This window comes from Carcharhinus amblyrhynchos, chromosome 7 (genome assembly GCF_965287045.1).
Source record: "Carcharhinus amblyrhynchos chromosome 7, sCarAmb.v2.hapA, whole genome shotgun sequence".
In the NCBI taxonomy this organism is placed as follows: Eukaryota; Metazoa; Chordata; class Chondrichthyes; order Carcharhiniformes; family Carcharhinidae; genus Carcharhinus; species Carcharhinus amblyrhynchos.
Genome location: NC_137330.1, coordinates 1,647,238 through 1,674,935, shown reverse-complemented (window position 1 = coordinate 1,674,935; position 27,698 = coordinate 1,647,238). Strand labels below are relative to the sequence as shown.

Here is a 27,698-nt window from a genome sequence, read left to right as displayed (position 1 = left end):
GCACTTGATCTGATCTAGGCCAAAAGGCTTAGATGGCATTTTAAAAATTGCTTCACCTAAGCCTCAGTGTAGCCTCATTGACTTCTGTCAAGTGCAGGATCAAAATCTATTCTTGATCTTAACCAAAAGGCAGAGAAACGGGTTTTATTACTTGTGCACAAGGAAAACACATATACAGTGACATACACTGCTAGGTGTTCCATTGATTCACACAGATGATTTGCAATTACAGTTCATTACAATAAATGAGAAACGAGCAACATTTTAATTCTTAATTTACATACATAGTCTATCAATCATTATTGTCCTTTCCTATTCAGTAGAAACTGCCTCCTTCTAATCCATCATTAGCATAATATGTCGCCAAATCTTGTTTTTCGTATTTGTTCTTTTACTTGTCTTTATTCATCCTATGGCCAAGGTGCAGAACACAGTGATTAAGAAACTGCCATAAGGTTAGATTAGTCACTTCTTTGAATAAGCAATCACCAACCTCACCCAGGCCTTGTCGGCTCATGAACACTTACCATTTTTTGCTGACAGAGCTGTCTGCCATAGTTGTTGCAATTTAATTTCTACTACTAAAGTACAAAGTTTGAAAAGAGTTTTACTCACTGAAATGAACAAAATGAACATAAGAACATAAGAAATAGAGCGGGAGTAGGCCAACTAGCCCCTCGAGCCTGCCCCGCCATTCAATAAGATCATGGCTGATCTGTCGTGGCTCAGTTCCACACTCCCGCCCTCTCCCCATAACCCTTAATCCCCTCGCTTATCAAAAACCCATCAACCCTTGTCTTAAAAATATTTAGCGAGGTAGCCTCCACCACTTCAACGGGCAGAGAATTCCAGAGATTCACCACCCTTTGAGTGAAGAAGTTCCTCCTCAACTCTGTTCTAAACCGCCCCCCCCCCTTTATCTTGAGGCTGTGCCCCCTAGTCCTGCTATCCTTTCTGAGCGGGAAGAGTCTCTCCACCTCTATCCTATCCATCCCATTCATCATCTTATACATCTCAATGAGATCTCCCCTCATTCTTCTAAACTCTAACGAGTACAAGCCTAATTTATTCAGCCTCTCCTCATAGCTCAACCCCCTCAACTCCGGCATCAGCCTAGTAAACCTCCTCTGCACTCAAGGGGCACAGCCTCAAGATAAAGGGGAGGCGGTTTAGAACGGAGTTGAGGAGGAACTTCTTCACTCAAAGGGTGGTGAATCTCTGGAATTCTCTGCCCGTTGAAGTGGTGGAGGCTGCCTCGCTAAATATTTTTAAGAAGCGGGTTGATGGGTTCTTGATAAGAGAGGGGATTAAGGGTTATGGGGAGAGGGCGGGAAAGTGGAACTGAGCCACGACAGATCAGCCATGATCTTATTGAATGGCGGAGCAGGCTCGAAGGGCTAGATGGCCTACTCCTGCTCCTATTTCTTATGTTCTTATGTTCTTATGTTCTTATGCACTCCCTCCAAGGCCAAAATATCCTTGCGTAAGTACAGCGCCCAAAACTGCACACAGTACTCCAGCTGCGGCCTCACCACTGCCCTATACAGTATGTGTATTGTTCTTATTTCAAAAGTGACTCACTTTAGAGCACAAGAAATAGCAGCAGGAACAGGCCACCAAGTCCTTTAAGCCTACCCTGCCATTCAACATGATCATGGCTGATCTATGCTGGCCTCAACTCCTTTTCTGTCATTTCCCCACAACCCTCTATTCCTCAATCTATCAAATATTTATCTACCTCCACTTTAAATGCTTCTCATGTTCCAGCCGCCATCACCCTTTGGCCTGAGAATTCCAGAGATTCACCACCATCAGTGAGCAGAAACTTCTACTGATCTCAGTCTCCAATGACAGACCCTTTACCTGTGTCCTCAGTCAAAGCTCTCCCACTCGTGAAAACATCTCACCATCTATCCCAAGGAATATCAAGCCGTATTATTTAGTCTCTCTGGGAGAAATCATGATAGAACCTTACAAAATTCTAACACAATTACACAGGGTAGGTTCAGAACAAATGTTCCCAATGGTGAGGGAGTCCAGAAGCCGAAGTCATAGTTTGAGGAAAAGGGGCAAAACGTTTCGGCGCCAGGTGAAGAGAAATTCGTGTTAAATGTGTGGAATTCATTACCACAGCAAGTAGTTGAGGACAAAGGGGTTTTGGGATTTCAAAAATAAATTAGATATAGCTCTTGGGTTTAAAAGGGATCAAGGAATATGAGGGAAAGGTGGGATCAGGATCAGCCATTATCATAATGAATGGCAGAGCAGAGTCGAAGGGCCGAATGGCCTACTCCTTCTTCTAGCTTCTACATTAAAATGTTAATATTATTGCATTTTTACTGTTATAACAAATTTAAATGTTTTGTAATGTGTCTTTGAGATTTCATATGAATAAAGTAGACCTCTGCAACAAGAAGTATGCGCCAATCGTGTCATCATTTAACTTGGGCAAAATCAAAGACCAATGAGAAAGGGGTAAATCACAGAAATTGACATAATCCTGAATGAGCCAATCATGAAAACTGGTTCTCAGCAATCCTTCATTAGCATAGAGCCCAGGGCTTGGTTATAAAAGACGCGGCCCTGGCGCTCTCTCAGTTATTTCGCGTTTGCAGTGAAGTGGTACAATGGCTGAAGACAAGAAAACAGCTGGAGCGCCCAAAAAAGGGTCTAAGAAAATTGTGAAGAAAACGGCCCCAAAGGGCAGCAAGAAGAGGAAGAGGACCAGGAAGGAGAGTTATTCCATCTACATCTACAAAGTGATGAAGCAGGTTCACCCCGACACCGGCATCTCTTCCAAGGCCATGAGCATCATGAACTCCTTCGTTAACGACATCTTCGAGCGCATCGCCGGTGAGGCTTCTCGCCTGGCCCATTACAACCGGCGACAGACCATCAGCTCCCGGGAGATCCAGACCGCCGTGCGCCTGCTGCTGCCCGGGGAACTGGCCAAGCACGCCGTGTCGGAGGGAACAAAGGCCGTGACCAAATACACCAGCTCCAAGTAAAACTGTACAATGCACTGAAAAAAAATACACCCCAAAGGCTCTTCTAAGAGCCACCCACAATCTTCCAACAGAGCAATACCAGCCGAACCGAATCCTATTCCTGTTTTGATTGTGAACGAACATTTGTTTCTGCGATTGTGTACGTTTACCTGAAATACAAAGGTTTATACAATTACACTGTCCCTGGTTGTGCATGTCTGTCAGTTTAGTCTGTGTATGATGATACTTCTATTATGAACGTATGTTATTGTATGAGCGGGTGACCGTTATTTGTGTGATTTTGTACGTGCGTTGTACTTTGACCAATCTGTGATAACTCAGTTTTTGTCAGCATCAGTATGTGTGGTGTATGTGTGTGTATCTGTGTGGGGTTGTTTCGGTGTGCGGTAGTTTTCTGTGATAGCTGACTGTCATAGTTTTTGTCAGTATGTGTGATGCCTTTGTATGTATCATTGTGTATTTGCGTTGGTATGTTAGTTTTCTGTTCGTGTCTCCTGTCAACAATAAATGACCGATCCTTTTTGACGAGTATTAAAATCAATAGTCCGCCTTTGTTCCGCCGGTATTAAGACAAATCCTTCAAGCTTCAATCACTTGATGTTTCTTCTCTTTCGTTGATACAATGAGTTCAGTATGTGCCAATGTGTAGCAATCTGATCTCCAGTTTACAACAGTTTAAAATAAAAGCCAGCACTTCGTTTTGGAATCCTCGTTTAAAGTTCATCCCATATTTGGAACCTCATTTCTGCAAAGTTTAACCTGAAAAAGTGTCAGGTTACAGAATCTGTGAAGAGGGTGTTCGGTCCAAGAAATTGAATATACAGAAAAAAACCATCTTACAGCAGCGAAGCTGGTTTATAAAGAAGTGTATAAAAATCCGTCAGGAAAAATGCATTTGTGAAATCTAACAGCAGATTTGTCGTTGAGAATTATTGCCTCCTGATGTGAAATTCTACATCAAGCCGCTGCTTATTTCACAAATATATTGGCCGCCTTTTCAAATCTGGGGCAAAAACAAAAGCCTGGGAACTTTGGCGCGCTTTATTTTCCGTCCTCGTCGCATTTTCCTGTCTGGGTGGTGAGGAATGAACTGTTCGATTGGAACTATGAACCAGCCAATGGGATCCAGTGCAGAGGGCCAAGTCGCAAGTCCGTCCAACACTATCCTTGAAGGAGGTACAAGAGGGGTAATAGTGGGTGAGTTTTATCACCCTCAACAAGGTGCTGGGAAGGATGACCCCAAAGAAATGAAGCTATTATTCTTTACTCCAATAACCCAAAGGCTCCTTTCAGTGCCACTCACATGCTCTATGAAAGGGCTGTGATATTTGAGTTTTCACCAGAGTACCAAAGTTTTGTTTTATTGTTGTATGAAGAGGTAGGCAATGCAACCATTGTCAGCATCTCCCCAGATGGATCACATGTATTCCCATGTTCAATTTTATTTATTAAGGTCACAAATGCAAGAACAAAGAAAATTACAGCACAGGAACAGGCACTTGGGCCTCCAAAGCTGCACCAACCATGCTGCCCGACTGAACTAAAACCCCCTATCCTTTTGGGGACCATAACTCTCTATTCCCAGCCTGTTCAAGGATTTGACAAGATATTTTAAAAGTCATTATTGTACCTGTTTCCATTACCTACCCTGGCAGCGAGTTCCAGGCACTCACCACCCTCTGTAAAAAAAAAACTTGCAACACCAGATTAAAGTCCAACAAGTTTATTTGATAGTAAACCCACAAGGAAGGTTCCACTCACTTGATGAAGGAGCAGCGTTCTGAAAGCTTGTGGGTTTACTATCAAATAAACTTGTTGGAGTTTAACCTGGGGTTGTAAGTCTTCTTATTGTGTTTACTGCAGTCCAACGCCAGCATCTCCACATCATAAAAAAACGTGTCCCATACATCTCAATTAAATCTTGCCCTATGCCTCTTAGTAATTGACTCTTCCTCGCTGGGCAAAAGCTTCTGACTATCCACTCTGTCCATGTCCGTCGTAAATTTGTACTCTTCTATGAGGTTGCCCCTCAACCTCTGTTGTTCCAGTGAGAATAAACCAAGTTTCTCCAACCTCTTCGCATAGCTAATGTCCTCCATACCAGGCAACATCCTGGTAAGTCTTTTCTGTACCCTCTCCAAAGCCTCCACATCCTTCTGGTAGTGTAGCAACCAGAATTGAACAGTATACTCCAGAGCAGTCTAACTAAGGTTCTATAAAGCTGCAAATGATTTGCCAAGTTTTAAACTCAATGCCCCAGCCAATGAAGGCAAGCATGTCAGATGCCTTTTTGACTACCTTCTGTGCTGCCACTTTCAATGCCTATACACCCAGATCCCTCTGCCTATCGATATTCTTAAGGGTTCTGCCATTTACTGTATATTTTCTATCTGTATTAGACCTTCCAAAATGCATTACCTCACATTTGTCCGGATTAAACACTATCTGCCATCCCTCCGCCCAATCCTGCTGTATCTTCTGATGGTCCTCATTATCTGCAAATCCATCAAATTTGTGTTGTTCGCAAATATACTGATCAAAGAACAAAGAACAAAATCAGCCCGGGAAACAGGCCCTTCGGCCCAACGAGCCCGCGCCGCCATCTCAACACCACCAGTCCCCCTACTCCACCCACGACCCCTGTCTAATGTTTTATGGCCATCCAGATTGAGGGAATCTGATTTAGGGACAATTTATTCCTGCCAATCAGCCTAACAGCACATCTTTGGGGTGTGGGAGGAAACTGGAGCACCCGGAGAAAACCCACGCAAGCACGGGGAGAATGCGCAAACTCCCACAGACACCGGCCCAAATCCATGTGTCTGCACAGCAATCAGCGATAGTCACTGAGCTGTCGTCTTGCCCAGTATCTCGTCCAGTTTAAGCACACTAACGACATGAAGCACTAGGCCAATCTCAAACAACCAAGAGCAGCCCCAATACGACCCATCGCGTGTATGCCCCTCATTGGACATGAGGTGGACCGACTTAAAACCTGTGAATGAAAAGAGAAAAAACATTATTATCATACCATATCCATTTACATTACCAGGGACGCCCCAATGCTAATGACCCTTATTTAAAACAATCTCCTATATCCACCCATCTCCAAACCAGTCATGTGCCTGTCTAAGTTACTCTTAAATGACTCTAGCGTATTTGCCTCCAGCACCTTACTTGGCAGAGCATTCCATACCCCCACTACCCTCTGTGTGAAAAACCTCCCTCTAATATCTGTGCTGTACCTCTCCCCCCTTACCTTAAGTCCATGGCCCCTTGTCCTACGTGTCTCTATCGTAGGAAATAGCTTACCTCTGTTTACTCTATCTATACCCTTCATAACCTTATATACCTCTTTTAGATCCCCCCTCAGTCGGCGTCTTTCAAGGGAAAAGAGCCCCAATTTCTTCAATCTTTCAAAACAGTTTTATTTTCCTCCAAATTATTTATATATATTACAAACAGCAAAGGTCCCAGCACAGATCCCTGAGGAATGCTCTCTATTCAGAAATGCACCCTTCTGCTGCAATCCTCTGTCTACTATAAACAAGCCAGTTTTGTATCCACCTTGCCAGCTCACATCTGATCCCATGCAACTTCACCTTCTGCATCTGTCTGCCATGAGGTACCTTGTCAAAGGCCTTACTGAAGTCAATGTAGGCAACATCCACTGCCCTACCATCATTAATCATCTTTGTCACTTCCTCGAAAAACTCAATCAAGTTAGTGAGACATGACGTCCCCTTCACAAAACCAGTTGCCACTTACTAATATGTTCATTTATTTCCCACTGGGAATAAATTCTGTCTCAAAGAATTCTTTCCAATAATTTCCTACCACTGATGTAAGGCTCACCAACCTGTAATTACCTGCAGCCTGTTATTCTTGCTACCCTTCTTAAACAAAGGAACAACATTGGCTGTTCTCCAATCCTCTGGGGACCTTTCTAATGAGAATACAAAAATTTCTCTCAGGACCCCAGCAATTTCCTCCCTTGCCTCACTCAGTATTCTGGGGTATATCCCATCATGCCCTGGGGACTTGTCAACCTTAATGTTTCTCAAGAACACCAATATCTCCTCCTTTTTGATCTCAACATGACTCAAACTACACATCCTTTCCAAACTCATCACCCACCAAGACCTTCTCTTGCTGTGGGAGGTTTTAACAGAAACCTCTGCAAGATGTGCCAGATCATCAACACAGGTGCCATAATCTCATGCGAGAATACCATCCACCAGGTACATGGTACATACTCTTGTGACTTGGCTAACATTGTCTACCTGATACAGTGCAGGAAAGGGTGTCCCGAAGCATGGTACATTGGGGAGACCATGCAGACGCTATGACAATGAATGAATGAACACTACTCGACAAACACTAGGCAGGAGTGTTCCCTTCCAGTCAGGGAATTCTTCAGCATTCAGCTTCTCATCTTTGGTAAGTGTTCTCCAAGGCAGCCTTCATGACACACAGCGCAGAATCACTGAGTAGAAACTGATAAACAAGTTCCACACACATGAGGACAGCCTCAACCAGGATCTTAGGTTCATGTCACACTATCTGTAGCCCCCACGACTTTCCTAGGCTTGCAAAATCTCACTAACTGTCCTGGATGGAGACAGTACACATCTCTTTAACCTGTGCTTGGCCCTCTCTCCACTCACATTGTCTGTACCTTTAAGATTTGATTACCTGTAAAGACTCGCATTCCAACCATTATCTTGTAAATTGAGTTTGTGTCTTTATGTGCCTTGTTTAGCCAATGCACCTAATCAGCACTTTTTTTGGACTGTGGGAGGAAACCGGAGCACCCAGAAGAAACCCGCACAGGTACGAGGAGAATGTGCAAACTCCACACAGCCAGTAACCCAAGCTGGATGCCTGGCACTGTGAGGCAGCAGTGCTAACCACTGTGCCACCATTCCGCTTAGTGGTATCTACAGTTGTGAGGAGCAGTTTGTAATATACCTCCTGGCTTGAGATGAGAAATTATGCAATATATTCTTTGCTTTGAAAACAAAAAAAAAACAACTTATATAATAAGTTACAAACTGATGTGGATTGGAATATGTTGATGATATTACAATGAGTGAGTATGTCAATATATTGTCTAAGGGCTGGTGAGGACCAAGGGAGATGCAAAGATTGTAAATATCTGACAAAACAGCAGGGCGGGAGTATTAGATTTTTGTAAGTTATCAGCATCCAGACACAGTTGAGCCTCTGACTTTGTCCTCAATTTGGACTTGCCTGACAGTGCAGTGAGATTGTCACAGTGCTTGTGTTAATCTCCCATTGCGGTGTGACTACCTGCAAAATTAAGCATCATGTCCCACAAGTGGAAGCACCCAGGCTGAATAATCAGGTCTGTTGAACTGAGGTTAAGGCTGGTGTGCTTAACAGACTGGAGGAAAGAAATCAGCACTGATCTATGGGGGGATATCCAAATGTTGAAGATCTCATTGAACAGGACATTTGAAATGTATCCCTCCACACTTCTTCGCTGCTGCATGAATTAACAACATTTTGTAAATATTTCCCTGATGTAATTTTAATTCTCAGATACTTTCCACTAGTTTGCTTACTCCAATGTTTTACCCCAGTGCCCTTATTTGCAAGATGGACAAAGGACAAACACGAGTAAAGGTTCAATAGGTTTATTAACAATAACACTACTAACCCTTAAATTACCCACATAAAACAAGAGAATACCTTAGATTCAAATATACTACCCGCAAAGATGGTTTGGTTAAAACTGCAAGCTCGATTCTCTGAGTCCGTCTGGTCTGCCGTCACGAAGGTGAGTCTTTCCTTCTCTGGTCAGCCTTCCGAATGGTCAAGGGTCACCTCCTTCATCCAGTCTTCACTGCTGGTGTCTGAAAATGTGTTCTTTTGTCCCCTGCCTGCTTGCCTTTCCAGAAACTTCTCTAGCTTCCGGCCAATGAGGTCCCAGGAGGGGGTTCCAATACCCAATGGGTTTCTTGATGTCTGCCTGACAGGACACCAGGGTCCGCCCCCAGGTGTCCATCTCCATGCTGTTGCTTACATGTAACCTGTTATCAGATTAAGCCAACTGCAGGAACTTGTGCTGACAGAAAGTCTGGCCCGATCTGGGCTTCTAACAACTGGCTGGTGCATTTCAATGGGGTGCTAAGTATCAGTAGGGTGCAACAACATTTGATGGGAGATTGATGAATCAGGCCCAGACAGGTTTGCGTATTGTACAATTGGCCTGCCTGAGGTTTGACTGTGTTTGATTTTTAATATGCCCAATTCTTTAATTTAGGATATCCAATTTCATCAGCCTTAAAACTAGGCCCTGTTTATGCTACACCCCATTTTCACAGAGCGAGCCACTGCTCAAATTGTTGACTGCCCAATAGCACAAGCAGGACAAGATTGAAGTGGATACAGAAAGTGCTGGGAAATCTCAGTCAGTCCGGCAGCATCTGTAGAGAGAAAAACAGAATTTTAATGTGTTGAGTCCAAAATGAATCTTTACTACAAGGTCCCACATCAGAGGTTAATATGTGAAATTACAGCATATGGGTTTGGGGATAGTGCCCCGAGATGGAATGAAAACTGGCTGGCAGGCAGGAAACAAAGACTAGGAATTAAACAGTATGTTTCCAATCTTTGGCAATGACTAGTGGGGGAACCACAGGGATCACTGGTGGGACTCCAGCTATTCACAATGTGCCTTAATGATTTAAATTAAATGAGGGAACTGAAAGTAATATTCAAATTTGTGTAGATGACACAAAGCTGGGTGGGAGGCTGAGCTGTGAGAATGAAGCAGAGTTGCTTTGCTGTGATTTAGACAAGTTGAATGAGTGAGCAAATGCAGTATAGGATTAGTAAATCTGAGGTTATCCATTCTGGGTGCAAAAAACAGGAATGCAGATTAAGTGAATGGGAGAGGAGAATGTGCAATGGGTCCTTGGTGTCTTTGTACACCAATTGCTGAAAGTATGCATGCAGGTACAGTAAGTGGTAAATAAGAAATTATATGTTGGCTTTCATAGTAAGGGATTTGAGTAGAGGAGCAGGGGTGACTTGCTGCAATTTGGACTTTGGTTAGACACATCTGGAATATTGTGTGCAGTTTTAGAGTTATAGAGTCACGCAATACCAAAAAGGCCCAATGGCCCATCAAGTCAGCACTGACAATAATTACCTCTAAAGTCACACTAATCCCATTTCCTGCACGTTTCCCATATCCTTCAATGTTATGACAGTTCAAGTGCTCATCCAAATACTTTAAGATTGTAAGGTTTCCAATCTCCATTATCTTCCCAGGTAGTACATTCAACCCAAAAGACACACCCCACCTCCTCCCCCAAGGTAGTACATTCCAGATTCCCACTACCCTCTATTCTTTTTTTTTCCATAAATCCCCTCAATGTGCCTCTTACCCTAAAGCTATGCCCCCTTGTCATTGGCCCCTCAACTGAGGGGAGCAGCTGCTTCTTATTTACCAAGCCCAGATCCTTCATAATGTTATACACCTCAATCATGTAACCCTCCCCCAGCCTTCTCTTCACTAAATAAAATAATTCAAGCTTCTTCTGTCCAATTTCTCCTCTTGGCTCAAATGCTCCATCCCAGGCAACATCCTGGCGAACCTTCTCTGTACCCACTCTAATACAATCTCAGCCTTTCTCTCATGAGGTGACCAGAACTGCACACAATATTCTAACTGCGGCCTAACCAATGCTCTGTTTAACGCCAACATTATCTCCTTGCTCTTGTACTGAACACAGCCAATGAAAGAAGCACAAACACATGTACACACACAAAACACCGCAATACAGCCACAAACTTACACACACAGAAATACACACACGCTCACAAAAAATGCACACGCAGGTACACTCATAAGCAAATACACAAAGCAATACACATTCAAACTGACAAATACTCCGAAAAGATACACAAATCCACACACACAGAGATGCACACATAGTCACACTCATATAAAGACACACACACACACACACACACACACACACACACACACACACACACACACACACACACACACACACATTGAGACTGGCCTCTCCCCTCCCCCCACTCACCCCCTTCTTCCGGATCCAGCCCAGCCTCCACTCCGCGCACCCAAGCAGACACTTTGATACATTGACATCCCCTCAGAGCCCCGCTGTAGGACGGTGCACAGTGAATTTCAGGGTACTTGCTGCTTGCTTCTCCGCTGGGGCTGCTGATATCCCGGAGTTCCTGAGAGCTGAAGCAGCATTTGACCACCATCAAGGACAGAGCTGGGGGTGGGGGGTGGAGTAAGAGAGAATAGACCAGTGAGTTATTCCCATCAATGTCAAACACTCCAAGGAGAAAGAGAATCTAGAATTATACATACATATAATATTATACATTCCTTTAGCCCTTGTCCCCAGGCCTGTGTTCAACATTATTCAAATAATATTTGCATCTTGTAGACCTTTTAACTTTTAAAATATCACGAGACATCAAGAAAGGTCAATTTGGCTCTTTTAATATTATTGAAATCAACGTTTCACTGTGGGTAAATGTAGGGGAGCTGGCTGTATATGAGTATAGCTCATTGAAGGTAGCAGGACTGGTGGAGAGAGCAGTTAATAAACTGGGCTTTATTAATAGGGGAATAGAGTACAAGAGCAAGGAGGTTGTGCTGAACTAATACAAGACACTAGTTAGACCTCAGCTGGAATACTGTATACAGTTCTGGGCGCCACACTAAAGGAAGGATGTGAACACATTGGAGAGAGAGAGCAGAAGAGGTTTACAAGAATGGTGCCAAGAATGAGAAGCTTTATTTAATAGGATAGTTTGGGACTGTTCTCCTTGGAGAGAAGAAAGCTAAGAGGAGATTTGATAGAGACCTTCAGCATTCTGAGAGATGCTGGACACAAGAGATAGACAGAAACTGTTCCCATTTTGTTTACAGTTTATTTATGTGATAAGTAGGCTTATATTATCACTGCAATGAGGTTACTGTGAAAATCCCCAAGTCCCCATGCTCCAGCCCTGTCCAGGTACACAGTGTCACAGTGGTTAGCACTGCTGCTGCACGGGGTCAGGCACCCCAGTTTGATTCCTGGCTCAAGCCACTGTCTGCGTGGAGTTTGCACATTCTCCCTGTGTCTGCATGGGTTTCCTCCGGGTGCTCTGGTTTTCTCCCACAGTCCAAAGATGTGTGGGTTAGGTGGATTGACCATGTTAAATTCCTCCTTAGTGTCAGGGAGACTAGATAAGGTAAGTGCATAGGGTTAAGGGATAGGGCTTGAGTGGGAATGTCAGTGCAGACGATAGGCCAAATGGCCACCTTCTGCACTGTAGGATTCTATGATTAACTGATAATACACAGCAAAATATTAGCATAGCCAATATACCGAACACAGTAAGAAGTCTCACAGCACCAGGTTAAAGTCCAACAGGTTTATTTGGTAGCAAACACCACTAGCTTTCAGGGCTCTGCCCCTTCACCAGGTAAGTGGGGAGTTCTGATCGCAAGTAGGACATATAAAGACACACACTCACGTTACAGAATACTGATTCGAATGTGAGTCTTTACAGCTAATCAAGTCTTAAAGGTATAGACAATATGAGTGGAAATAGCATTAAGCACAGATTAAGGAGATGTGTATTGTCTCCAGTAAGTGAGATGTTGCAAGCCCAGGCAAGTCATGGGGGTTAGGAGTAGTGTGACATGAACCCAAGGTCCCGGTTGAGGCCGTCCTCATGTGTGCGGAACTTGGCTATCAGTCTCTGCTCAGCGACTCTGCGCTGTTGTGTGTCATCAAGGCCGCCTTGAAGAATAATTACCCGAAGATCAGAGGCCAAATGCCCGTGACCGCTGAAGTGTTTGCCAACAGGAAGAGAACACTCTTGCCTGGTGATTGTCAAGTGGTGTTCAATCATCTGTTGTCACAGCATCTGTATGGTCTCCCCAGTATACCATGCCTTGGGACATCCTTTCCTGCAGCGTATCAGGCAGGTAACATTGGCCGAGTTGCAAGTGTATGTACCGTGTGCCTGGTGGATGGTGTTCTCACGTGAGATGATGGCATCCGTGTTGATGATCCGGCATGTCATGCAGAGGTTGCTGTGGCAGGGTTGTGTGGTGTTGTGGTCACTGTTCTCCTGAAGGCGGGGTAGTTTGCTGCGGACAATGGTCTGTTTGAGGTTGTGCAGTTGTTTGAAGGCAAGAACTGGGGTGTGGGGATGGCTTTGGCAACATGTTCATCTTCAATGACATGTTGATCTTCAATGACATGTTGAAGACTCCGGAGAAGATGTCGTAGCTTCTCCACTCTGGGGAAGTACTGGATGATGAAGGGTTCTCTGTCCACCGTGTCCCATGTTTGTCTTTTGAGGAGTTTGGTGCAGTTTTTCGCTGTGGCACTTTGTAACTGTCAATCGATGAGTCGAGCACTGTATCCTGTTCTTATGAGGCATCTTTCAGCGTCTGGGAGCGTCTGTTGCAATCCTCCTCATCTGAGCAAATCCTGTGTATACGGAGGTCTTGTCTGTAGGGGATGGCTTCTTTAATGTGTTTAGGGTGGAAGCTGGAGAAGTGGAGCATCATGAGGTTATCCGTGGGCTTCCGGTACACTGAGGTGCTGAGGTGACCGTCCTTAATGGAAATGCGCACGTCCAAGAATGCAACTGATTCTGGAGAGTAGTCCACGGTGAGTCTGATGGTGGGACGGAACTTGTTGATGTCATCATACGGTTGTTTCAGTGATTGTTCACCATGAGTCCAAAGGAAGAAATTGTCATTGATGTATCTAGTGTATAGCATCGGTTGAAGGTCCTGTGCAGTGAAGGAGTCTTGTTCGAGCCTGTGCACGAAGATGTTGGTAAACACTTCAGTGGTCACAGGCATTTGGCCTCTTATCTTCGGGTAAACGTTCTCCAAGGCAGCTTTCACGACACACAACAGTGCAGAGTCGCTGAGCAGAGACTGATAGCCAAGTTCCGCACAGATGAGGACAGCCTCAACCAGGATCTTGGGTTCATGTCACACTCTCCGTAACCCCCATGACTTGTCTGGGCTTGCAACATCTCACTTACTGTCCTGTCTGGAGACAATATACATCTCTTTAACTTATGCTTAATGCTATCTCCACTCACATTGTCTGCACCTTTAAGAATTGATTAGTTGTAAAAACTCACATTCTAACCCGTATTCTATAAACTGAGTGTATGTCTTTATATGCCCTGTTTGTGATCAGAACTCCCCACTCACCTGACGAAGGGGCAGAACATGAAAGCTTAGTGGTGTTTGCTACCAAATAAACCCGTTGGACTTTAACCTGGTGCTGAGAGACTTCTTATCGTGTTTACCCCAGTCCAACACTGGCATCTCCACATCAACATACCTAACTCACCACGTCTTTCGGATTATGGGAGCAAACCCACACAGGTACAGGGAGAACGTGCAGACTTCATGGGGGTATTGACCCAAGCTGGGAATTGAATCAGATCCCTGGCACTGTGAGGCAGCAGTGCTAACCACCATGCCATCTAGGTAAAAGGAACAAGAATGCGATTTATGGATATTTATGAAAGACGCAAATGAGATTTGATAGAAAGAACATTTTTGCAAAGCGAATGTTTGGATTGTGGAATGCACTGCCTGGAAGTGTGCTGGAGACAGGTTCAATTGAGATATTCAGGAGGACATTAGATATTTGTTTCTATTCAAATAATGTGTAAGTTTCTGGGGAAAAGGCAGAGAGGGGAATGGCACCAAGTCATACTTCCTTAATTGTAAGAATATTTGAGCACTGATGTAAGAATGTCTCAGTGCAATTGTACAGGGCTTTGATGAGACAATACCTGGAGAACCATGTGCAATTTTGCTCTCCTTATCAGAGAAAGGATATCCTTACTATAGATGGAGTGTAGTGAAGGTTCACCAGACTCATTCCTGGAATGGCAGTCCAGTTGTATGAGGTGAGATTGCATTGACTATGCCTTTATGCACTGGCATTCAGAACAGGAAAGAATATAGGGATGATTTGTCTGCTGGCTTAGCATTCTAGAATAAGGTGTCCCAATCTCAGGAAATGGGGTAGACCATTTAGGCCTGAGATGAGGCAAATTCTCTCCACTCACGGGGTAATAATCCTATCTAAATCTCTACCACGTAAGACTGTGGAGGCCCAAGTCACTGAATGTATTTGAAGAAAGTAAATTAGATTTCAAGACTCTTAAGGTGCTAAGGATTTTGGGGAGAACATCAGTGTGTGGAACTGAAATATTGATCTGCCATAATTACACTGAAATCACATAATCACTTGGACAGCATGGTGGCACAGCAGCTAGAACTCCTGCATCATGTTGCCAGGGACCCTTGTTCAATTCTGGCCTTGGATGATGGTGTGGGGTTTGTACATTCTCCCCATGTCTGCATGGGTTTCCTCCCACACTCCAAGTTGCGTGGGTTAATGGATTAACCATGCTAAATTGACTCTTAGTGTCAGCGTGATTATCAAGGTAAATACAAGGGATTATGAGGATGGGTCTCAGTGCAGACCTGATATGCCTCTCCTGCACCGTATCATTATTTGAAAGGTGGATTGGGCCAAATGGCCCATTTCTTTTATTCTCATTATTTCTATCATATCAGGTATACTGAAATTGCATTGAATCAGTTCAAAGAGGAATACTGTATACAAAGAAAAGTTGTATTTTATTAGACTTTCTGCAGTTTCCAGACACATACACAATTGCTGTGTTTGAACACAACTGTAGCCCAGTCTGCAGTTGTGTCCTGTCTGTATATTGTAAATGGTAATGGAAGGCAAAGGTGCAGTGATATTGTCACTGGATATTTAACGTCAAATACCCTAGGGTAATCCTTTGCGGTCTGGGTTAGTCAATAAAAAATTGGAACTAAAAGGCTAATAACTGAGGCTGGGGGAAAAAAAAAACAGAGGGCATGGGTTAAGGGTGAAAGGAGAAAAGTTTAAAGGGAATATTGGGGGGGGGGGGGGCGGGATTCTTCACGCAGTGGTGGGAGTGTGGAATAAGCTGCCAGATAAAGTGGTAAATGCGGGGTCACTTTAAACATTTAAGAAAAACTTGGACGGGTTCATGGATGAGAGGGGTGTGGGGGGATATGGTTCAAGTGCAGGTCAGTGGGACTAGGCAAAAAAAATGGTTCGACACAGACAAGAAGGGTCGAAAGGCCTGTTTCTGAGCTGTAATTTTCTATGGTTCTAACTGCAAAAATCACTACTGATTGTTGTAAATATTCATCTGGAAATCTGTCATTCTTATCTGGTCTGGCCTACGTCTGACTGCAGATCAATAGCAATATTGGCCCAGGAAGCAATTCACTTCAACGGGAAATTAAGGGTGGGCCCTAAATGTGGCCCCAGTCAGCAATCCCCACAGCCCATAAATGAACAGAGAAAAGTCAGATCCACTAGTAATAAAGGGCAGGCAAGCTAATGCCACTATCTGATATTGTGTGCTAATTTTGTTGGTTTTGTGATTCCATTTGATACATTTTTTTTCTGCACAGGTGTTTAAGTTGGATACTGCCTCTGGAAATATCTCTGGTTTAATGGAGTGCAGCACCAGGCATACCTAAAAATGAGGTGTCAACCTGACGAAGCTACCAAACAGGACAACTTGAATGCCAAATGGCAAAAACAGCTAGTAATAGACAGCTAAGCGATTCCACAACCAACGGATCAGATGTAATCTCTGCAGTCCTTCCACATCCAGCCGAGAATGGTGGTGGAAAATTAGAACATAAGAACATAAGAAATAGGAGCAGGAGTAGGCCAACTAGCCCTTCGAGCCTGCCCCGCCATTCAATAAGATCATGGCTGATCTGTCGTGGCTCAGTTCCAAATTCCCGCCCTCTCCCCATAACCCTTAATCCCCTCTCTTATCAAAAACCCATCAACCCATCAACTCACTGAAGGATGGGGCTCCACGAATATCCACATTTTCAATGATGGAGGAGCCCAGCACATCAGTGCAAAAGATAAGGCTGAAGTACTATCTGAGCCATTTGGGTGGAAAGAATTGCAATTTTCAAATGCTACAGTGAGTAGAAATGTACATACTTCGTTTGTCAATCACTGAAACAATGTGATAAAATGTGATTCTCAGTTAAGACTAGGTAACATTGTCACTGTGTTACTGTGTCATTGAGATTTGTTAAAAACAAAATCAATATTGTATCACTCTCAGATGCTCCATAATCGATGTGGGATTGTTTTTGCACATAGCTGGACAGACACAGCATGTCCCACTCCTTAGCCCTTTGTATCAGTGTTATTATGACATTCTAATGTAGATGCACGCTGACTCTGCAATCTCTGCTATAATGGCTGGTTAGGGTTGACTCATATGTCTTTAATTTCCTTAAGAGAAAACTGCACACTTGCTTTCCTACAGCTGTCTGCCCCTCAATATTATTTTCTTCTTTTAGAAACTCATTACAATCGAGCTCTTTGGGCTTTTATTTAATTATTTGCTCAGAAGTAGTGGTGGTGCAGTGCTATTATCACTGGACTAGTGATACAGTGGCATAGGATAATGCTTTTCAGGATAATGCAGTTTCGAATCCCACCAAATCAGATGATGAAATTTTAATTCAATAAAAATCCAAGATTAAAAGTCTAACAATGACCATTGTTTTTAAGGATGCCAGGGACCCAGGTTCAATTCCAGTCTCGGGTGACTATCTGAGCAGAGTTTGTACATTCTTGCTGTGTCTATGAAGGTTTCCTCTGGGTGCTCCGTTTTCATCTCACAGTCCAAAGATGTATGGTTAGATAGATTGGGAGCAATGTAGCCTGGCCAATGTCAGGGCATTAGCAGGGTAAATCCTGGGTCTATGGGGATAAGGCCTGGTTGGGATTGTTGTCAGTACAGGCTTGATGGGCCAAATGGCCTCCATCTGTACTGCGGGGAGTCTATGATTTGAATTTCTATGTTTTGTTGCTGATTAATCTCAAATTCATTTGAGGGCACCTCTTTGCACCAATTAATTGTCCAAAAGTGAAGATGCATTTCTGTATTTTTTTTAAACACCTCTAGTCATTGATGCAATGAGAAACAGCATAAGAGAGAAGAAGGAGAGAGAGTTAGCGTCAGTGTCTTAGAACCCCAAGGTATAATATGAAGTCAGAACAGTTTTTATATTTTGGCATAAATGTGAGGACAGGATGCTTCACTCCAGTAGCAATTGCACAGTCAAATTAGGAAGCTTTTATTAAAACAACCTTTATTGACTTGGTGTCACATTTCACTTCACGTCCAGCGCTTTGGACTATTTCAGTATATAAAAGGAACTATACAAATCGATACAACTATTGCTACTCTTGTTCCTCTTCTTCTCCAATCTGTGCTGGAGTATCACTGCTAAATTAGTTAAAATTGGATAGCTGTCCTATTTCTACAGCAGAGTGTAAGGGTGTAGGTGTAGAGTTAAGAGACAAATCAGGAGGGCAAAAAGGGACACAAGATTGTTTTGGCAGATAAGGCAAAGGAGAATCCAGAGAGCTTCTACAAATACATGAAGGCCAAAAGAATAACTAGGGGAAGAGTAGAGTCTCTTAAGGATCAACAAAGTAATCTATGTGCGGATCCACAAGACATGGGTGAGATCCTAAATGAATATTTCTCATCAGTATTCACTGTTGAGAAAAGCATGGATGTTATGGAACTTGGGGAAATAAATAGTGATGTTTTCAGAAGCGTGCATATTACAGACAAGAAGCTGCTGAAAGTCTTAAAGCGCATCAAGATAGATAAATCCCTGGGACCTGATAAAGTGCATCCCAGGACATGGTGGAAGGCTAGGGAGGAAATTGTGGGTTCCCTAGCAGATATTTGAATCATCGACAGTCACAGATGAGATGCCTGGAGATTGGAGGGTGGCAAACGTTGTGCCTTTGTTTAAAAAGGACTGCAAGGAAAAGCCTGGGAACTACAGGCCGGTGAGCCTCACATCTGTGGTGGGTAAGTTGTTGGAAGGTATTTTGAGAGACAGGATCTAAAGGCATTTAGAGACACAAGGACTGATTAGGGACAGTCAGCATGGCTTTGTGAGTTGAAGATTATGTCTCACAAATTTGATTGAGTTTTTTGAAGGGGTAGCCAAGATGGTAGATGAGGCAGTGCAGTTCGTGTTGTCTACATGGAGTTTAGCAAGGCCTTTTGACAAAGTGCCGCACGGTAGGTTGTTGCCTAAGGTTAAATCTCACGGGATCCAGGGTGAGACAGCCAAATGGAAACAAAATCAGCTTAATGACAGAAGCCATGGCAGGTGGTTGTAGAGGGTTGTTTTTCAAACTGGAAGCCTGTGACCAGTGGGTTGCCTCAGGGATCGGTGTTGGGTCTACTGTTATTTGTCATTTATATTAATAATTTGGATTAGAATATAGCAGGCATGATTAGTCAGTTTGCAGATGACACCAAGATTGGTGGGATAGTGGACAGTGAAGCAAGTTATCTCAGATTGCAATCGGGTCTTGATCAATTGGGCCAGTGGACTGATGAATGGCAGATGAAATTTAATTTAGATAAATGCGAGATAATGCATTTTTTGTAGATTAAACCAAAGCAGGGCTTACTCGGTTAATAGTAATGTGCTGGGCAGAGTTACAGAACAAAGATCTACAGGTTCATAACTCTTTGGAAATGGAGTCACAGGTGGACAGAGTGGTGAAGGCAGCATTCAGCATGCTTGGTTTCATCGGTCAAACATTGAATACAGGAGTTGGGAAGTCTTGTTGAAGTTGTACAAGACATTGGTAAGGCCACACTTGGAATACTCTGTACAATTCTGGTCACCCTATTATAGAAAGGATATTATTAAATTAGAAAGAATGCAGAAGAGATTTACTAGGATGTTACTGGGGTTCAATGGTTTCAGTTATAAGGAGAGGACCGGGACTTTTTTCTCTGGAGTGTAGAAGGCTGAGGGGTGATCTTATAGATGTCTCTAAAATAATGAGTGGCATAGATCTGCTAGATAGTCAATATCTTTTCTCAAGGGTAGGGGAGTTTAAAACTAGAGGGCATAGATTTAAGGTCAGAGGGGAAAGATACAAAAGGCTCTAGAGGGGCACTTTGTTCATAGAGGGTGGTGAATGTCTGGAACAAGCTGCCAGAGGTAGTAGTAGAGGTGGGTACAATTCTGTCTTTTGAAAAGTGTTTAGACAGTTATATGGGTAAGATTGGTGTAGAGGGATATGGGCCAAATGCGGGCAATTGGAACTAGCTTAGGGGTTAAAAAGAAAGCTTGTCATGGACAAGTCAGTCCAAAGGACCTGTTTCTATGCTGTAAATCTCCATGACCATGAAATCATTGTCAACTGTTGGAACTAAAATCCATCTGGTTCACGTACAAATTATAAAGTGTTGTGAAGTAAGCCCAGTCCATCACTCAAACCAGCCTTGCACCCATTGGCACTGTCTACATTTGCTGCTGTCTCAGAAAAGCAATAAGCAAAATTAAGGACCACACATACCCTGGATAGACTCTTTTCCATCAGGCAAAAGACACAAAAGTCTGAGGAGAAATACAACCAACTCAAGAATAGCTTCTTCCCTGCTACCATCAGACTTTTGAATAGACCTACACTGCATTCAGTTGATCTTTCTTTATACCACAGCTGTGACTGTAACACTACATTTTGCACTGTCTCCTTTCCTTCTCTATGAACAGTATGCTTTATCTGCACCGTGTGCAAGAAACAATACTTTTCACTGTATACTAACACACGTGACAACAATAAATCAATTCAATAATATCCTTTAGGAAAGGAAATCTGCCGTCCATTCATGGTCTGGCCTACATGTGACTCCAGAGCAATGTGGTTGACTGATTTCTGAAATGGCCTAGCAAGCCACTCAGTTCAAGGGCAACTAGGGATGGTCAACAAATGTAAGCCCAGCCAGCTACACCCAAATACCCACAAATGAATAACAAAAAAAGGCTCAATCTTTCCTCATATCAGTCCCGCCTTCCCAAAAGTTACTATTCATAACTTCAAGTTGGCAAAATAGGTTCATCAACATGTTGCATGAAACATACAACTATGTTTAGCCTGGCTTTTCAAATTAAAGCTTTATTTTCTCATTGAACTGAAAAATTGATTTACTGGTTATAAAGACAGCTGGTTCTTCTGATGTACAAACTTGACTGTCACTGTTTCTTATCATTTGTTCCAACTGTTGCCTTTACAATCTGATACTACGTTTTTAATTGAATTTGCATGAATATGGTGACTAAGTTCTCCCAGGATTCATCACCTGAATGAATAATATAAATAGTGGCATTCATAATTGAAAGACTAATACTACATCTGTCTTGGTGTCAGTGACATTGTAAAACCCATTACCTGGTCCTTATTCGATACTCTGGCTAAAACTAACACAGCAACTTGGATGAAGTCTCACCAAAGGTGATAACACCTTTATTAAGCAACACTATGTACTCATAACAATACCTTTTGTTTTGCATCCCTGTGTGCTACCAGCTGTATCCATGGTCGATCCAGTGACAAAATCTTCTGCGTGCGGCACAGTGGCATTGCTGTCTCACAGTATCAGGGACCCGGGTTCAATTCCGGCCATGGGTGACTGTCTGGATGGAGTTTGCACGTTCTCCCCGTATCTGTGTGGGTCTCCTCTCTCAGTCCAAAGGTGTGCGGGTTAGATGAATTGGCCATGTTAAATTGCCCTTTAGTATCAGCGGGATTAGCAGGGTAAATGTGGATTTATGGGGATAACCCCTGTGTGGGATTGTTGTTGGCACAGACTCAATGGGCTGAATGGCCTCCTTCTGCATTAAGATTCGATCATTGAGCAACTTGTAAAATTGATTGAACCATTGCAGCCACAATAGTTCTGTGGGCTCTGTTCTGCCTGTTTTGCTATGGTCCTTTGCCATGTCAGGTGAAGCATGTTTTTAGTGTGTTGAACTGTTCTTAAATGCATCTCTTCTCATCTCTGTGTCACTGCAGATGTTCCCTCGCTCAGCCCCATTCAACAGTCAGACTTGAAGTACCACAAAGCAGCTCGACTCCACTTTGTCATCTCCAGGATCATCATCCATCTCCAGAACTGGGAGAAAGTAGCACATTTTCGCCCCATTAATGAAGCTCAGTCTGTTTGTGTTCCCTGGAATTAGCCCTCTTACAGTTTCAGTCATTTTGCAGAATGTTGTTGTTCCAAGCAAAGCTGCTTGACTGAATTAACCATCATGCTTTGTGTTTTGAGTCTACAGTGCAGTTCAGCAGAGCTCCTCACAAACCTGCGGCCAGAGTCCATTTATCTTGATGCTTCATCTTACCACCACGAGACAGATGCCACACAGAGGGTTATGCCAACACAGGTCTAAATCAATAAATATGGAAGAAATAAGAAACTGTTACATTGTTACAAAGTTATTGTATATTTTAAAAAGTTACATAACACCATGGCTTACTGCACTAACTGCTGATTGTGGGACATCACTGTCCCTCTCTCGGATACAGTGTGACAATGTGACGGTGCTGTGTCTCTCGGATACAGTGTGACAATGTGGTGGTGCTGTCTCTCTCGGATACAGTGTGACAATGTGGCGGTGCTGTCTCTCTCGGATACAGTGTGACAATGTGGCGGTGCAGTGTCTCTCGGATACAGTGTGACAATGTGGCGGTGCTGTCTCTCTCGGGTACAGTGTGACAATGTGGCGGTGCTGTGTCTCTCGGATACAGCGTGACAATGTGACGGTGCTGTGTCTCTCAGATACAGTGTGACAATGTGGCGGTGCTGTCTCTCTCAGATACAGTGTGACAATGTGGTGGTGCTGTCTCTCTCGGATACAGTGTGACAATGTGACGGTGCTGTCTCTCTCGGATACAGCGTGACAATGTGGCGGTGCTGTCTCTCTCGGATACAGTGTGACAATGTGGCGGTGCTGTCTCTCTCGGATACAGTGTGACAATGTGACGGTGCTGTCTCTCTCGGATACAGTGTGACAATGTGGCGGTGCTGTCTCTCTCGGATACAGTGTGACAATGTGGCGGTGCTGTCTCTCTCGGATACAGTGTGACAGTGCTGTGTCTCTTGGATACAGTGTGACAATGTGGCGGTGCTGTGTCTCTCGGATACAGTACGACAATGTGGCGGTGCTGTGTCTCTCGGATACAGTGTGACAGTGTGGCGGTGCTGTGTCTCTCGGATACAGTGCGACAATGTGGCGGTGCTGTGTCTCTCAGATTCAGTGCGACAATGTGGTGATTGCTCTTCTGCTGTCAGTTTTCGTTATCAAAGTTGAATGGGAGCTTCTTGCTTTATCTATCAGTGACCTGAATTACGTATAACTTCTGTATGTGTCAATGTCTGGTGCCATTTGAGTGCGGGACTAATTGCCTGTTAATATTTGATCATATAAATTCAAATAAGATTGCAAATCAGTCAGTCTCTCGTAATATATGGGAATATGGAATTTGATGAATAACCATCTATTCCTGATACAGTGTGGGATTCTAGCCAGGCAAACAATTTTTTGTTCAAATATGTGCAGGTTAGATGGATTGGCCAGGCTACATTGCTGCTTTGTGTCCCAACATATGTAGTGTGGTGGGATTAGTGGGGTAAATACATGGTGTTGCAGGATAGGGTCTGGGTGAGATGTTCTGTTGGAGAGTCATTGTAGAATCAATGTAGGATTCTGTGATATTTTGAAATTCTACACTATCCTCAACATTGTTTACAATACTTCCAAGTTTTGAACTACGTACAATTTATACTTCATCCGCCACCTTTCAAATTGTTTGCTGCCAAACCAAGGTCCAGATTTATAGAGTCACTGAGTCATAGAGGTTTACAGCAAGGAAACAGGCCCTTTGGCCCAACTTGCTTCTACTGCCTTTTTTTTAAACCCTGAAGCTAATCCCAATTGCCCGCATTTGTGCTCACATCTTTGGTGAGAGAGTAGAGTTAGAGTCTGGATATCTCCTCATTAGATTTTGTCAGTTCTGATTCAGGGTAATCCAGACTGGAAACATTAGCTCTGTTCCCTCTCCACCGATGCTGTCAGACCTGCTGAGACTTCCCAGCATTTTCTGTTTTTGTTTCAAATTCCAGCATCTGCAGTAATTTGCTTTGATCTCAATCAGTTCCTGTCAGTTTGTTTGTATGAGGAAGGAAAAAAGAGAGAGAGAGCAAGCACTTGGAAACAATGTGTGATTCTAGCGCTAAGTCTCACTGCAGGGTTTGTAACATAAACTTGGAACTTCAGGTTACTGTGGGACAGACTCAGTGTGCTGCCTTTTCACCTTCTGTCCTGTAAGAGATCATGTACTTACTGTGCCTGAGGAGGAGGTGCCTGCATTGCTTATTGTGCTCTAACTGGAGGGGTGATCAGTTTTATTCTAGCTTACTGAATTTTATTCTAGCTTGCTAAGAAAAAGTATATCAATGATATGGGCAGATGTGGGATAGAGCAAGATGTATTTATGTCTAATGAAGTGTTAAATCTGAGGAGAATAGACAACAGAATTGGTGTTACTGTCTGATTGTGTTGCAATGCATTAACATGTATATTCCCTGCACTAAGTGTGTAAGACAATCTTTATAGTTAGTTGCCAGAAGACCTGATGAGATGTTGGTATGGCAGGAATCTACTGGATATGTAAGCTAGGCACCAGGGGATACTCTGGGAGCGGGTGATTGAATTCAATTAATTTAATCTAGACTTGCAAATTTATATTGAGACTATCATTAATTGTCATTAAAAAAGATGTCTGCTTCACTAATGTTCTTTAGTATGGTGGCGGGCAGGGATTAAATTCCATAAATTTAACCTAGAACATAAATCCAGACTTGCAAATTAAAGTCTAGAATACCCTTAACCATCATTAAAAAACAAATCTCATAGTGACATTGTTTTGTATGGCACAGGAAATGCCCTTCAGGGCTGCAAGAACCACTACTAAACTCGTGTTAATCCCATTTTCCTGCACTTGTCCCATATCCTTGAATGTTAACATAATTCAAGTGCTCATCCAAATACATTTTAAAGGTTGCAAGGTTTCTAGCACCTAGTACCTTCCCAGGCAGTGCATTTCAGATTCCCACCATCCTCTAAAGAGATTTTTTTTCCCCTGAATCTCCAACCACTTATCCTGAAACTGTGTAGAGGAATAGCTGCTTCCTATTCATCTTGTCCAGACCCCACAATCTTACATACTTGTATGTCTCCCACTGCCACTCCCCCAGGCCACACTTGAGCGCTGACTGGGAAATGACAGGCAACATGGTTGTCAGGAGTTTTGTGTGCACACTTGAAGTCACATTTTGCACAGTATGCCTGATTTTACTGAGAAAGACTTCCCTCGTGATATGCAGTGAACTTTGGTGTAAGATAAGTTGAAAAGCCTATAGCTTATTTTGGTATTTGCGTAGGAAAGTGTGATGTTTGAAGAATGCTGGGTGCAGTGTTGCATCTTCTGAAACATTGAACTTCTTATGACTTGAAATTGGAATCTTGAAGAAATTCTGGAAAAATAATGCATTTTTAAAGTTGGAATTTGTGATACCAGCTAAGATGATGCTTGTTGCTGTTGGCTATGTTTTGATCTATTCTGTCTACCTGTCCAAACTATTTGCTGCAAACATTAAAATAAATGTGCCCCCTCGGCCTTCTCTGCCCAAAGAAAACAATCCAACCTTTCCCAATCTCTCCTTATAGCTCAAATGCTCCATCCCAGGCAACATCCTGGTGAAGCTCCTCTTTATCCCCTTTTGTGCAATCATGTCCTTCCTATAGTGAGATGACCAGAACTGCAGACAGTGCTCCAGTTCTGGTCTAACCAACAATCTATACAATTCCAACATTACCTCTTTGTCCTTATACTCTGGTCCATTCATCTTTAGAGTGGTGGATGTGAGAGGGGAGGTGGCAATTGAATTTACTTAATTTAGTTGAGAATATCACCTTAGTCTAGACATAAATCTGTAAGACTATCACTAATTGTCACTAAGTGAGCATTTGGTTTAGTTATGTCCTTTAGTGATTACAATAAAGAAGTCTCAACACCAGGATAAAATCCAACAGATTTATTTGGTAGCAAAAGCCACTACCTTTTGGAGCGCTGCTCCTTTGTCAGGTAAGTAGGAGTTCAGTTCACAGGCAGGGAACACAAAGGCACAAACCCAATTTACAAAATAATGCTTGGAATGTGAGTCTTTACAGGTAATCAAGTCTTAAAGACTTTTAAAAGTCCTAAAGTCCTTTAAGACTTGATTACCTGTAAAGACTCAAATTCCAACTATTATTTTGTAAATTGAGTTTGTGCCTTTGTATGCCCTGTTTTTGAACAGAACTCCTACTTATCTGACAAAGGAGCAGCGCTCCAAAAGCTAGTGGCTTCTGCTACCAAATAAACCTGTTAGACTTTAACCTGGTGTTGTGAAACTTCTTACTGTGTTTACCCCAGTCCGTTGCCGGCATCTCCACACCATGACTTTAATGATTATGCATGGCTCCAGATGCCCAGCAATGTGGTTGACCCCCACGACAACCTGGGAAGCTACATCTCATAGAATCCGACAGTGCAGAAGGAGGACATTCAGCCTATTGGGTTTGCACAATCACAATCCCACCCAGCCTCTATCCCCATAACCCCATGCATTTACCCTAATTCGTTCCCCTGACGCAAAGGTGCAATTTAGAATGGCCAATCCACCTACAGTGGGAGGAAACCAGAGCACCCGGAGGAAACCCACGCAGACACGGGGACAACGTGCAAACTCCACACAGTCAAGCCGGGAATCAAACCCGGGTCCCTGGCGCTGTGAGGCAGCAAACCACAGTGCCATCCCAGTGCAGACTAGATGGGCCAAACGGCCGGCTTCTGCACCTACGATCTCTGTCGCTTTACTAAGGTATACGCTGTCACTCACTGCAGCTTCCGGGTCCAGTTCAGCCTGTATTCCGCGGATTTCACCAAAGGCCATACAGCTCACAGGGAAACAAGGTGACTTGCTGCTCTTCACTGGAGCTGTTTAACTCCCTTCCTTTGCCTGTCTGATGTAAAGTCTCCACACACACGGTCCAGCACAAGAGCAAAAGCTGCTGGCCCCGGGGGACGGACAGTAAAGGCACATTCACCCTTCCTAGCAATGTGAAACTGCACACAGCAGGCGAGGAGTTAGCACGCAGGCGCAAACCCCAGAGACTCCAACAGCAACAAGCTACTGGATTTGTATAGCGCCCGCAACGTCACACATTGGTTCAAAGCGTTTTGCAGGGCTGCCAGCAAAGGCAATCTGTTCACAATGCAGAATTAGAATCCTCTCAAATATCCTGGTCAAAGAATCAGGACTTAAGGGGGACATTTCATGGCTATTCCATATTACCCACGCATCTTTTGACACTAAGGGGCAATTTGCCATGGCCAATCCACCTAATCTGCACATTTTTGGATTGTGGGAGGAAACCAGATCGCCTGGAGGAAATCCTCGCAGACACGGGGAGTATGTGCTAACTTCACCCATTACCAGAATCAAAGCCTGCTCCCTGTCACTGTGAATACTAACCATTGTGCCACCATTCAGGGTCGAGAGAGCAGTCAAAAAATTCCACAACTTGGGACTGGTATATCTGAGCACTCAGAGGCACTGAAGCATTTTCAGGATGGAAGTTAGCTGTCCTTT

The 27,698-nt window shown here is 43.5% G+C and overlaps 1 protein-coding gene and 1 long non-coding RNA gene across 2 annotated transcripts; one reads left to right on the top strand and one right to left on the bottom strand.

Annotated features, from left to right (window-relative positions):
- Nucleotides 1-131: 131 nt before the first annotated feature.
- On the bottom strand, nucleotides 132-27,200 carry LOC145344708 (uncharacterized). The gene is made up of 6 exons (XR_013886966.1): nucleotides 26,946-27,200; nucleotides 21,500-22,388; nucleotides 11,093-11,293; nucleotides 8,724-9,460; nucleotides 5,427-5,540; nucleotides 132-410 (listed from the first exon to the last, which is right to left on the bottom strand). It is a non-coding gene; the product is annotated as an uncharacterized LOC145344708 (long non-coding RNA).
- Nucleotides 2,104-5,427, top strand: LOC145344706 (histone H2B 7-like). Its single transcript, XM_080191812.1, has one exon. The coding sequence runs from the start codon at nucleotides 2,628-2,630 to the stop codon at nucleotides 3,006-3,008; it is 381 nt and encodes a 126-aa protein (XP_080047938.1). The 5' UTR covers nucleotides 2,104-2,627; the 3' UTR covers nucleotides 3,009-5,427.
- Nucleotides 27,201-27,698: the final 498 nt, after the last annotated feature.